The sequence below is a fragment of the Convolutriloba macropyga genome, chromosome 7 (genome assembly GCF_964194025.1).
Source record: "Convolutriloba macropyga chromosome 7, txConMacr16.3, whole genome shotgun sequence".
Taxonomy (NCBI): Eukaryota; Metazoa; Xenacoelomorpha; order Acoela; family Convolutidae; genus Convolutriloba; species Convolutriloba macropyga.
Window position 1 is genome coordinate 37,260,467 of NC_134474.1, and position 13,889 is coordinate 37,274,355.

The 13,889-nt window shown below is 37.1% G+C and overlaps 3 protein-coding genes across 4 annotated transcripts in view; 2 read left to right on the forward strand and 1 right to left on the reverse strand.

The window, feature by feature from the left end:
- LOC142342839 (small nuclear ribonucleoprotein F-like) overlaps nt 1–13,889 on the forward strand; it is a 537,554-nt gene that overhangs the window by 265,937 nt on the left and 257,728 nt on the right. The window lies entirely within an intron of this gene.
- LOC142342838 (vesicle transport protein GOT1B-like) overlaps nt 1–13,889 on the forward strand; it is a 456,129-nt gene that overhangs the window by 265,937 nt on the left and 176,303 nt on the right. The window lies entirely within an intron of this gene.
- Nucleotides 62–13,636, reverse strand: LOC142342249 (copper homeostasis protein cutC homolog). Of its 2 annotated transcripts, none has more exons than XM_075393520.1 (3): nt 13,363–13,633; nt 2,633–2,883; nt 62–402 (listed from the first exon to the last, which is right to left on the reverse strand). In XM_075393520.1, exons 1-3 carry the CDS (start codon nt 13,551–13,553, stop codon nt 71–73), a joined length of 774 nt encoding a protein of 257 aa, XP_075249635.1. In that variant the 5' UTR covers nt 13,554–13,633; the 3' UTR covers nt 62–70. The 2 variants fall into 2 exon arrangements, with proteins under 2 accessions (XP_075249635.1, XP_075249636.1); XM_075393521.1 differs by having other exon boundaries at nt 215–402; nt 2,742–2,883; nt 13,363–13,636.

A 13,889-nucleotide genomic window follows, 5' to 3' on the forward strand; every position in this document is an offset into this window, starting at 1 on the left:
TGTTGATTCTTCTCCCTTTTTCCTCGTCATATGTGGACCTTGGGGGCAAAACTGATTAATTCCAAATTAATTAACTCGAACAGACAGTGAATTGTTTCAAAATATTAACACATTTCTGAACTTCAGTTTGATCACAAATCTTGCAATTCAATGCAAAGTCCACAAAAAAGTTTATTTCACTCTGAGATTTTTCACGTGGTTTGCGACAGGAGGCGTGTAATTCTTTGTAGCTGACGTCATACTCTTGTTTTGATTTGCTCAAGAATTCTGCCATATTTGTAGAATTAATTCCACACCCGGGAAGTACTTTAATTTGCTTTGATTGAATAGAGAGGGCCGCTAGTTGTCTGTATCCATTTACTGCTGAATTGCATCCACCGCTTGAAAGAATTCGAGCAAAGCCTGAAAATTAGAAATCCCGGGGGGAGGTGTTAGAAATATGACTCGACAAAACGTCGTCTGGGGGGTGTCATTCCGGGTCGTTAAATACACGGTCCCGGAAGAAGTTAATGACCCGGTAAGTCGAATCATAAATCTGGTATTTCGGAACAATGACAGAAGTATCATTCACCAAAACCATTACATAAAACAAACACTTTCACATGAAAACGTAACAAAATATCGAATCCTGTCGAGGTAAAAGGGGGAATGATTTCTGGTCAGACCCAACTCGGTCGTACATCGAAGAAATTTCGCACGAATTACATGGTCTGGCGTACAAATGCGAGATAACTGTTTAGGTAAAGTCTAATAAGAGTTAATTAGACATCTTTATCACCCAAGGTACAGCTTTAAACAACTTTCAATTGAACTTGTTTTTGGGTGAATTTAACAGATTTTGTGGACAAAAACCAATTAGTTTATTTAAAGTCTTGGAAGTCTTGTAATTAACGCATAAAAATAATTACGCTTCGGCTTACTTTACGTTCGCTTTATTCGTATTGGCAGTAATTAAGCGTTATTTGCTTCTTAAATAGGATAATGTGAGACTTGATATGTTTCTATGTTTCTATCAGAACCAAACGATGACATCTTAAACAGGCGAAGCAAATTATGATTTATTCTGTTTTGCCGATAAAACCTAATTCTAGATAATTAAATCTACCGCATTTTGCTATGCCTTGTGGGTCGATCGTTATCATGCCTCATCGGCCCGTGGGACTTGAAATTAATCGATCACAAACGAAAATGGGACCAATTAACCCATAAAATTATGGTGCTTTTCATTGGCTTAACAAGATTCCTGAGCGTATTTATGTCTATGTTCATGTTGACATCGGTGACCGGACAATAGATCGAAAGGGCAACAGATCGAAAGCAAAATATGGGACAATAGATCGAAAATTAAATTATTCAAGTTCCGTATTGACCAATCAGATTTGAGCGCTCATTTATTATGGGTTTAGGAAATAAACCCCCACGGAAAAAAACCCCCACCTAAATTTAGATAGGAAATAAACCCCCACGGAAAATAACCCCCACGGAAATAAACCCCCACGGAAATAAACCCCCATTTTAAAATTGAATTTCGGTCGTCATGATTTGTTCGGTTGTGATAGTTTCATATCAAGTCCCACGGGCCGCTGAGGCCTGGCCATGGCCCACGAGGCATGGCCAAACGCGCTAAATGCGCAGCTCTTTAATAGTAAAGTGGGGGTTTATTTCCGCGGGGGTTTATTTCCGTGGGGGTTTATTTCCGTGGGGGTTTATTTCCGTGGGGGTTTATTTCTATCTAAAACGAAGTGGGTTTTTTTCCGTGAGGGTTTCTTTCCGCAACCGATTTATTATACAGCATATAACATGTTCTATTGTGATATTTTGTTCGATTGTGTATATTTTCTAAACGTTCGGGAAGTATATTTTCTAAACAGGATTATATTGTCTCAATTCTGATTGGCCAGTCATAAAATTTCTATATTTGGTACTTCTGCCATTTTCACTAGCGCCAGATAAACATATTATCATGACGGAATCTGTCATCCGCTGTATTATGAGATTGTTAAATCTGATTGACAAACATGCAGCTTGAATGATTCCATTTTCAATCTTTTGTCCCAATTTTTGCTCCCATTTACTGCCGTTCGATCTATTGTCCTAGAACCGAGACGACCCGGTTCGAGAAGTTATCCCCAAAATAAACAGGAAAAGCGCAGAAACAGTGTAAAAATAAGACGGATCTTTTCAACAATTGCCCCCCCCCCCTTTGGTACCTAGTAGAGAATCGCCACCCATTCTGTGCTATACTTTACCACGATATTACAAGGCCTACACTTTAGATAGCCGAATATTAGTTTAAGCGCAATTGCGGACCGCTGTTCATGGCCATGCCTCTCATGCGCTGTGGGATGTAATCCGGAAATCGCGGGTCGGTTATCGCGACGAAGCGCGCCCACCGACCCGCCAGTCGGAAATTCTTTTCGCTTTGCATTCCGGTTCGACTAGTTGCCATACTACGGTGTATTTTATTCTATTCAATTTAACATAGTATGTGCATGTGTGGAAAGTTATTAGTTGTCTCTGATTGGTTAATAAATTGCTCGCTTAAACTCTATTCAAGAATACCCCCCCCCCTTTGCAAAAGGGGGGGGGGGCAATTGTTGAAAAGATCCAATAAGACTTTTAGTTAGCTTGCCTAAATGTTCGCAAATTTGTAGAGCTTCCTCAGGTGAGAAACACAGATCAAAAGCCCTGTGGAATGTAACAGGCTTTCCGTGGCATTTCTGTATCAAATTGGAACACACTTCAGCATCAACCATCAATCCAGTGTTTGAGTGGTGTCCCACTTTTACTGTCTTTAAACATCCAAACACAAATCCATCAGCACCTGCAGCTAAGAACATCTCTATTGATAGCTTCATCTCTTCAACTTCTGATTGACTGTACCTATACCAAAAATCAACTCCCATGACCAAATGCAACTTCTGTATTTAAACCAAATCACACGTCTAATTGTGAGTCTCATTAGCCGAAAAATTCAACTGAAAACGAATAATTCTAAATCAAGTATCACTCACTATTTCTGGGTTGTGAAGAACTTCCCCTCTAACTTACTGGACTCTAGAGCATGTTAAAATGTCAAAATTTGATAATCAAAACACGTTTTGATTATCGAATTCTGACCGTTTGTCAATTCCCAGGTTGAGGTCCAGACCCAAATTTGCTTCTGATCAGACTTTCCAGACTGAAATTATCTCTGATCAGAATTTGCAGACGGAAATTCACCCTGATCAGACTTTCCAGACCCAAGTGACCTCTGATCAGACCTTCCAGACACAGAAGGTCTCTGACCAGACTTTTCAGACCAAAGGTGTTCTGATCAGACCATCTTCAGACCATGGCCCAGACTCAAATTCAGACCATTGCCCAGACCTTAATCAGACTATGATCAGACTCAAATGCGCTCGAAGAGGTTATGATCAGCCCAGTTGCGCTCGAAGCAGTTATGATCAGACCCAGTTGCGCTTGCAGCTATTTATGATCAGACTGAAGTGCGCTCCAAACCAGTTCTGATCAGACTCAAGTGCGCTCGAAATAGTCTGATCAGAGACAGATTTTACTTATGAAAAAATCTCCTAATTTTGCTATAATATATTCATTTCATAAAAACTGATGTTTGCTGTATTTAATTCATCTAAAGAAAAGTCAATTTTAAAAGTATTGCTAAAGAAAACAAAACCCAACTGTTGAGAACAAATTTTATTTAGTGTACCGATTAGTTTATAATTCTGACTCAATGGATGAAATAAGACAGCTTTCCATAAGAAACGTCGTGGTCTCCAGTTGATCAAAATTTCTTCTAAAGGGGACCGGCCTCAGCTATCTGCTGGACTCTTTTTTCTGATCAGAGCTATCGGACTTTAGATGAGTCTCTGATCCGAAAGCTGCTTTTTGGCTGCCTCTTGGCAGAGCCAAGATCTTTCCGTAAAAAAACAAAAAAATGAAAAAAAATAATGCGCTCGAAATGGTCCCCGATCAGACCAATTGCGCTCGAAGTTGCCTCTGATCAGACAAAAGTGCGCTCGAAATTTCCTCTGATCAGACCCAATTGCGCTCGAATCCGCCTATGATCAGACTTTTCAGACCAAAATGACCTCTGATCAGACCATCTCCAGACCATGATCAGACCGTAGTGCGCTCGAACTTCCGAAAAGACCCTGTAATTTCGGTCTGGGAACACACGGGTGTGCGCTCGACTGGGTCTGATCAGAAGTCAATTTGGGTCTGGACCTCAACCTGGGTTCCGTATCGTGGAAAATATCTTACGTAAACCTGTGGATGCATAAAACCATACGTATCTTTACTAAGGAGTGAGTAAAAGTCATGATGTATATTTTAAAAGTCAGAAACCTGTTCGTGTTTCTTAAAAGTCAGAAACCTGTTGCCCAAGTTGAGGTCCAGACCCAAATTGGTTTATGATCAGACCCAGTCGAGCGCACACCTGTGTGTTCCCAGACCGAAATTACAGGGTCTGGAAGGAAGTTCGAGCGCATTACAGTCTGGACGATGGTCTGGAGATGGTCTGATCAGAGGTCAATTTAGTCTGAAAAGTCTGATCATAGGCGGATTCGAGCGCACTTGGGTCTGATCAGAGCCAACTTCGAGCGCAATTGGGTCTGATCATAACCTCTTCGAGAGCACTTTTGTCTGATCAGAGGCGACTTCGACCGCAATTGGGTCTGATCATAATCTCTTCGAGCGCACTTGGGTCTGATCAGAAATGTTTTCGAACGCAATTGGGTCTGATCAGGGACCATTTCGAGCGCATTATTTTTTTTCAATTTTTTTGCTGTTTTTACTGAGAGATGTTGGCTCTGCCGAGAGGCAGCCACAAAGCAGCGTTCTGATCAGAGACCCATCATAAGTCCGATAGCTCTGATCAGAAAAAAGGAGTCCAACTGATAGCAGGGGCCGGTCCCCATCAGAAGAGACTTTGATCAACTGGAGACCACGATGTTTTATATGGAACGCTGTCCAAACTCATCCATTGAGTCAGAAATAAACACTAAACTGTACACTAAAATTTGTTCTCAACAGTTGGGTTTCGTTTCCTTTAGCAATACTTTTATAATTGATTTTTTCTTAGATGAATTAAATACTGCAAACATCAGTTTTTATGAAAAGAATAAATTATAGCAAAACTAGGAGTTTTTTTCATGAGTAAAGTTTTCCTCTGATCAGACTATTTCGAGCGCACTTGAGTCTGATCAGAACTGGTTAAGTCTGGAAAGTCTGATCAGACAAACATTTGGGTCTGGAGCTCAACCTGGGTGTTCAAATTTGTTCAAAAAGAAGTCGGTAGAGCTCAATCACTTCAAAGCGATAGGAGCATATGGCCAAAAGTCATCTCTTGCTTAGGCAAAAAATGATTCGACTGAACTGGATGAAATAAAAAATCAATCCAAAACTTCTATTTTACAACAACTTTTACCGCACGTTGCCTTTAACACTTCATGGTAAATGTGTGAGCAACAAAAAATTACCACCGGAACTCACGCAATGGTTTTAAAGTGAGCTCAACAAGAGCCTAATGCACTCCCAAAGAACGACCGGCTAAGAGACAATCTGCAAAACATAACCAACTAACGCCAGGTGAATTTCTCATACGACAGGCGAGTGGTTGGCTCTGCTTTAGGAAGGCTATCTTTAGCTTATATGAGGTAGCAAGAAAAATTGCATAAAAGACCAGCAAGACTAATATAATTGCTATTCATTGGTTTGAGAGCAACTAAAAAAGAGAGAGACGCACGGAAACCGCATGCTCAACAAAAAACTAATATTGAGCCAAATAATTTAGTGATTTTATAGCGTGTCTTCAGAAAATGAATCGCTGACATTGTCAGAAAAAATGTGGGGGCTAAGACCGGCATTTAAAAAAATACAAGAAAAAGTTCGCATAAACTTGCGTTTTTAAAACACAAGACGCATGCAACTATAAAGGATCTCGAGTAAAATTAGGTTTCCTCGGATTGCAGCAAAGACAAATCAAGACACTCGGTTAGAGTATACACTCCAGTAAGTTCTGATCATAAGATGGAGCTTAAAATGATAGCTCAATTCTAGAGAGCATAGTCAGACTTTCGCAGTGTGAGCCAGATGGCTCAGTGGAGAGAGCAGGATTGTAATCATTTAAGAGACCTTGGGGTCGCAACCCACAAAGGTCCCATAGAATAGAATCACAAGTTGGTTGCTGGACTTTGAAAACCTAATCAGAGGAATCCAGAATCCACTCAAATAACCAGACCAAAATAAAAGACAATTTACCTCCTAAACCAGTTTACTTGATAACATTAACCAATAAAAACAGAAGAAAAAATAGCTGGAATAAAAATGTCAAAATAAAATTGCTAACTGTTTTGAAATGTGAAAAATTCAAAGTATTTGACTCTAAAATATTTGCTCTCACTATACAGTGACAGAGTTAATTTTTGGTCAATAAACGGGTTTGCATGAATACAAAAGACAGATTTATACAAAGGAAAAAGCACAAAGTGCAAAAAAGTCAAAACCTATATGTTAATTTTTTTATACCTTTCCTCGACAAAAATATCGCCCACAGATGATTGCCCCCAAACAGCGGATTAGGCTTAAGTAATGCAAAATAAAAATACCAATAGATACAGCACTGATTTGGTGAAGTTGGTGAAAAAACAAAAAATAACTTAAAAAAAACCTTTTCAAAGCTCTTTTGCGAAGAAAATTAAAATTCGCCATCCTGTAATATAGACTTCATTTATCAGACTAGAGCCCCTAATTGACTTTGCGAGTGTTCAGAGTAACTTTGAGCGTAAAGTTTGATTCAGAGAGTGAGCTATGTCGAATATACTCAACAAAACTGCTCTTTTGTTTGGGGCGTAAAACTAAAAAGCACCAGACGATAAATAATAATAATTTTTGGTTCCTGCGTAATGGCAGCGGAACAGCATTGGGCTACTGCGGCCTGTTCTCAGCTGCCCTATTTCTTATTATTCCCCACATTTCAGACTGTTTTTTTATGAGCAGCATTGCTCTTTTTTGGTGACTATGGCCACTTTTTTGCGTCCGAAACTTTCAAGTGGTACCATTATTGCAGCCAACATTGGTCAGGCTATGGTCAGCCTGAAGGTATGGTTAAGTAAGAAAAAACAGGACATCTCCATATTTACAAACCCAGGTCTCAAACAAATATAAAAATTTTGCAACCAGTTCCAATAGAGGAACGCCTTCAATAGTCAACAGAGCATAGAACACGTTTTGTTTTTAAAAATGCAAAAATAATCCGAAAAGAAACAGTGGAAAAGAAAAGTCAAACTGTGACACGCAAACATTGCTGTAAAAACTCAAGAAAAAATGTATCTCTGATAATGCCTCGCGAGGAAAATATTCTCTCTGCAGAAGAGAAAATTGTTGAAACAGTGTTTCCCCTCCACTTTAAAAAAAGTTCCAAAAAGTTTCAGGCAGGTGGAACTGCTTGTGTTTCATTTTTTATTTTTCAAAATCAAAACTCTAATTTGATTTCTCGTTGAAAACTAAATTTCGAAATAAAGCGTGAAAAGATTGTAAAAACGATAGCGCCCCAATACAACTCAAATTCGAATTGTAAAAAGTAGGAGGACAAATCCTCAACTACAAGAATACAATAAAGAACATTCATTGTCGAAACAAAAACTAGACCAAGAAAAGAATAGGAATGGATTTAAAAAACACCTTGAAAAAATTCAAGAAACTAAAAGAAAACTAAATCATAGAAATCATATGGCCGCAAGTGATGGAAATTTTAGAAAACTGCTCTTAATTTAAAATAAATATTTAAAAGTGAAGAAAAACAAAAAGCTACTAACTGACACAATTAAAGGCCTTCAATTAAATTTAATCAAATAGTATATGACACCTGTTGTTAATCGGACTAAATAACTACAACAAGAAGAAATACGCAAATCTGTATATTTGAAAAAAAAAATAAACTCGAAGTCGTCAAAAGCGTTGCATATGATCTGAACAAATGAAATAAATTCAATTTTACTTCATTGGAAAAGCAGTGAGACCTCTCGTTAACAAGGATATGACCGGACAACAAAGAAACTACGAAGAAGTTTAACACTAAATCTTTTAAATACTGTCAAGAATTGGTAAACAGTTTTGCACGACTTTAAAACTTCAAGTGTTTCCATATATGAGCAATTAGAGAGCCCTTGGGAACTGTCATTTGCAAGACTGAGTCACAGGAAAAAAGTTACAAAAAGGCACAAAACTGAAAAAGCCAGATTTTTTGCAAGCACTTATTGCGAAAGTCGATACTAACATTAGATATGTTTGAAACAATAATTGAAAAAAGGGTCAAACTCAAAAAGTCACTAATAACTTTTGACGACAAATTTTGCCGAAAAGGTTAAAACACGTCAAATGTAATACGAAACAAATAACGTAAAATACGCCACGACAGAGTGCCAATCTGACCATTCATTAATGACACTGAGAGAGGTAAGACAAACAAAAGAGCTATAAAAACAACTAAAATCAAAAAATCAAAATTTTTATGAGATCAAATAATGTTAGAGATCAACTATGACATGTGCCTCTTTCAAAAAGAATTAGTGAAAAAAGTGAGAAAAACAGCGCAAAGAGAACTCAAATTGCTGCGCCTAAAAAAATTCTATTAAAAACCAAAAATATTGTTCTCCCCTTCCACTTTAGAAGTAGTTTGAAAAAATTTTACGCTTTTACGCTAGTGGAACTAATTGCTCTTCAGTTTTGCATTACTCCAAAATTGTAATCTCTAATTTGACTCCTCATTGAACACAAGATCTCGCAAGAGTTTGAACAAATCGTAAAAGAGTCCCTGCCCCAAGGCAATTCCTATTCCTTGAATTGCAGAAAGTAGCAGGACAAGCCCTATCTACAATTTGAAGAATATTCATTTTTAAAAAAATAATTAGACAAAAAATACTAGGAATGGGATTGAAAAACGAGTTTAAAACAAAAACTCGATAAAACTCAAAAAACGCAAATATACTGCTGCAAATTAAAAAAAACATAGCCAGCAGATTGCTGGAAAATAGCCGCGATAGACGCTGGCGGCCTTTCATGACATGAAAGAACTAAAGAAACAAGATTGACAGATCGACCACCAGTCCTTTAAGAGACCACTAGTCTTTTTGGGTTAGTTCGGACTGTCAATTTCACGACACATGTGGTCTATGAGGAAAACCATAAACAGGTTTTTCAAAACTGATATTCGAAATCAAAAACTCAAGACTAATAGTCACGAATTAGGGCATATAAATTTGGCACTACTTAGATGCACACTAATGATCTTTAAATAGTACATGTTCAAAAAATTCAAAGTTTCATAAGGAGTTTACCAGTCATTTTTTTACTGAGGTAAGTCACACAACTGACCTAAAAGCAGAAATGACGGCACGCACACAAATTTTATCTGAAAAGCAGTGGAAGTCAGTGAAGTCATTGAAAAAGTCAATTCCAAGAAGTCAGGTCATAAGAATCATCGATGGAGACGACGAAGTAAAAAACATAGCATGACAAGTCCTGAAATACAATCCAAAAAATTGTATTAATTTATGACCTAACAATCATTTACTCCGCTTTAAAAGGCAAATGAGAGCTTTTAGTAATGAGACTAAGCAATAAAACAACACCAGAACACGAAAAACAAGATTAAAAATTCAACTTTTTGTTTTGAAGACAGGATCAACATCAAAGAACAACTGCTAGGAACTCAAACTGCCAACTATATCCCTCTATTTCTCATTAGCAAACTGTCGATAAATGTCGATGAGTCTTCTCACTAATTATACTGAATGATACGAAAATAACCAAAAATCGCAATAAAACTCGTTGAAACTTTTTGAAAACAGTTAGTATAAATGGCACAGAACGCAACAGCTACTGAAGCATACAACAACATCAATTTATTGAGTCCTCAATGACCACTGTCGTGACCCCTGTCATCAATGATATTAAGTGAAGGTACAACAAATACTAGCAAAAATAAAAAAAATCACTAAGTTTTGTAAAAAAACGAACAAACGTATAAGTAACAAAAAGCAATAGCTGTAAATTGAAACGACTTGCTTTAATTGAAGCCTTTTCAGCAACCAATGAGACTAAGTTAAGACGACAAAGTCGAAAAGAAAAACTAGCAAAACTCGGAAAATTCGATAATTATTATTGATAACAAATAGTGTCAAACTCATAGAAAGTACTAGCTTTGAACAAAAACAAATAAATTGATTTACATAACCCCTATTGGTAGCATCAGAGACCAGTCCTCAATGAGATTAAATGATATGCAATCAAAAAGTCCTATAAATACTTGGAGAAGTCAAAAAATCACTCAAAATTTTTGAACAAAGTGGTGTCAAAGTGATGAAAACCACTAGCTATTAACCCGAGCCATTAATCATGTTCTTTTGTGTCTCATTGGCAACCAATCAGACCTGCCATTGATGATACTAAGTGAAAAGACAACAGATAATTTTTAAAATAGGGGCAAAATATAAAATTCACCAATACTTTATGACAACAAATAGTGGCGAAGTCATAAATTGATTTAGCTGCCCCTTATTGAACTCAAGCAAAGCGAAATAAGCACAATTAGCACACATTGGTACCGTTTTAAAAGCACTGAAGGAGAGGAAACTCTGAAAACAGAAGTCAAATTGAGGCACCTGAAAAAATCCATCTCAAAATCCGCCAAATTGTTCGAACACCAATTTCTCACTCCGTTTTAAAGGTATTTTGAAAAAAGTCACGCCTCAATCCTACTCGATTTTTTGCTGACTTTACTATTTCAGTGTGGCCAAAATCGCCACTCTAATTTGACTTCTCACTGACATGAAAAAGCCAAAAAAAGCGTGAACAGATCTTTAAAAAAAAACAGCGCACCAATAAAATTCAAATTCTTTGAATTGTAAAAACCACGACGTCCCCAATAATAGACGCTTTAGCTTCGCAGCTACTAAAAAAAAACGATTGAAAAAGACAAATTTTGCTCAATCTCCGTTTTCTTACTCTACCTAAATTTCTTAAGAACATTTTTCACAACGCAAAGCCACTCAATTTTTTTTTGCTTCAATTCCTGATAGCGCGCAACCAAATTCACAAAATTAACTCAAATTTGACATCATAGTTCATTTAAAACCACAAAAAGATCTTCAAAACCGACAGCCCATCAAAACAAATTCTATGAACAATAAAAAACAAAGTACCGCAATATAGCAAGGCGCATTGTCGTACCGTAAAAATTCAAACAAGAATTACAAGTCACCGCAAAACCAACAAGAACTGTACTAATTATAATCAACAACATTCCTCATAGACTCTAAAATCCTGAAAAAAGCGCGATAATTATGGATAGATAATCATAGAACAAAACGGTCTTCTGAAAATATTGCCCGCGTTAAGTTTCAAAAACATTGAAGTTGAAACTTTTGATAAATTCTAGCTACCATCATCTCTACTATTCGTTAGATTGAATGGCTCAAAAGTTTGCTAAATTTATTTTTGAAAAAACTTCGAAGCATTTTCAAAACAAATGGTTTTCCTCAAATATTTCGAAAACAATGTTTTGCAATTTTTACCTCGGAAATTTTGAATAAAAATATCTGCAAAAATAAGCCAAGCACCACCGTAATTTGCTTTGGAAAAAAAGGAATACCTCAATCAAAAACTCGCTAAAAACTTGCTAAAAAATTTTAATGTTTTTTTCTCGTTTAACCTCGAAAACTTAAAAAAAATACTTTCTGAACTGTGATTCGAGATTATCGTATATTTTAATCAAGTACATCCGATCCAAAATATAGCTATTTAAGCTTATTATCTGTGAAAATAAAAGTTTCTATTTTGAAGTTTTCTAGAAGTTTCTAGAAAATTCTTGAATGTAACAAACAATCTAAAATTTTAATTGTCGTTTTAAATTACCTTTGGCAACTGTGACGGCCTTGAAGTTACTTGGTGTAATATTTAGGAAAGATATAGGGCATTGGGTATTTGACTTAAATTCAAAATTTTTGCTTAAATCTTGTACTAATACGGTGTGCCAATTTTGCATTTTATGAGTTAATGTTTAAAAAAAACTCTATGGTTCCATCAAAAAAGTTTTGTCATTCTGACTTTGTAAATTGAAGATCCTCCCAATTGAAGTTCAAAATTTATGTTTTTAGTGCGCCCAATAAAATGAGTGAATTGATAGCTTGGATAGCAGGCACACTCTTTAAGCATGAATTATACTATAGGGGCTGAGCTGACAAAAATGGACTTTTCTGCCATTTTCTTTTGGGCAATTATGATAACCCCCAAAATTTTTGAGTCCAAAAAACATCCTTTCAAGCAAGGGACCTTTCCATTCAAAAATTTGCTTTGGCCCCCGCGCGTTGTGTTTGAGATATTTGGAAAATACCCACTTGAGCGATATGACACTTAAGTACCAACATGCGCAAAATAGAAAACAGTCATGCCGTCAATAAGGCTTTTGCTTAGCTGCGTTGAGTAGTCCATGCAAAGCCAACAAGCATGTATAATGAAAATTTAATAAAAAAGCTTCGAAGTCCGTGCAACTAAAAATAATCCAAAATGCTCCGAAAAGTACATTTACTCAAAACATCACACTAACGTCGTGTGAGCTGCTCTCAAACGAATGGCTCGCGGTTGGCTTTTTTGAGATGCTTGAGAAGGCTGGATGAGGGGGATCCAGGCGCGTGTCGAGACGGGGTAACTGAGGAGGCGTGTGACTGAGGGGGTGGTCAAATTTTTAAGATTAAGAACCGTTCTTCATACCATGAAATTGCCTCCTCAAATTGTCTCCTCCACGGAATCGCATAATAAGAGACTAGTCAGACGTAAGCTTTAAGAGAGCTTTTCAGGACATTAATGCCCGCCGAGTTTTACCTGTTCATCCCATTTTTTGAGAACGAAAAGTTATGAGGGTCAGACGAAAAATCTGTCAAGCACAAAAATTGCATAAGCCCACGGGACTAATATAACTGCTATAATTATATTTTGGAGAAATTACTAATATGTCGCAAACCACTTCGGTCGCTAAAATTTAATGAATGTTAAATGAACTCTTTGGATAAGCTACCTTTCTCGCTTTCTTTGAAAACCTGTATGAACAAAATCATTACTCTCTTCTCGTGCTCATCATTCGTTCAAAAGATTAAATGCAATGGCTACACGTGCGGCATTTGGACTGTTTATCATGTGAAAAATCGAAAGAACACGCCCTCATTTTATCGACATGCCTATTAGTATTCAACAATGTGGTTTTCTAGCGAAAGGCAAACTTTATTCTGTTTTCATTCAATCCGAAAACTATGAAAGAGATCGTGCTAACATGGCAAAACATGATTTAACAGTCATTTCTCTTACTCGAAATCCCCTTCTCTTGGGCGAATCATGACAAACAGGGGAATGTGTGGGTATTTCAATTTAGTTAATCTGAACAAGGCCAGTGTTGGAGTCAATCCACCCAATGACAACGCAGAACATAGCTCTATCCTTGCTGCACCCGCCTCACAAGCATTCTTAACAGACTCAATAGAGTCCACACAGATCTCCATTCAGATGCTTCATTGGAATCGGAAAAAAATTGTTTCCCCAAGGAATAGTTTAGTTTATTTGAGATCAATTGATCCGTTTAATCAGTCTTGCAAGGTAAGTAAACACAAAGATTAAACCTAAACTGACTAACGTCAGACGAATTGTTTTCGAACGACAGACGGGCAATTCAATTCAAAGGGGTGTGAAGCCTAGATAACTTTATGGGTGCAAGAAGGGTTCGAACCCGCGACCTCCCGCAAGAGGGGTTCAAACCAGCAACTTCCCGATTGGCAGTAGTCTATGGCCTAAAGAAAATTATGCATAAAAAGACGCGCAGGTTTACAATAATTGCGTTT

Excerpts from the sequence above, each read along its gene's own strand:
- LOC142342249 (XM_075393520.1), bottom strand. The coding sequence starts at position 13,553 with ATGGAGATCTGTGTGGACTCTATTGAGTCTGTTAAGAATGCTTGTGAG. Across the intron at positions 2,884-13,362 it reads CCAAGAGAAGGGGATTTCGA|GTACAGTCAATCAGAAGTTG; the intron begins GTAAGAGAAATG and ends TTTTTGGTATAG. Across the intron at positions 403-2,632 it reads ACAAATTTGCGAACATTTAG|GCTTTGCTCGAATTCTTTCA; the intron begins GCAAGCTAACTA and ends TCTAATTTTCAG.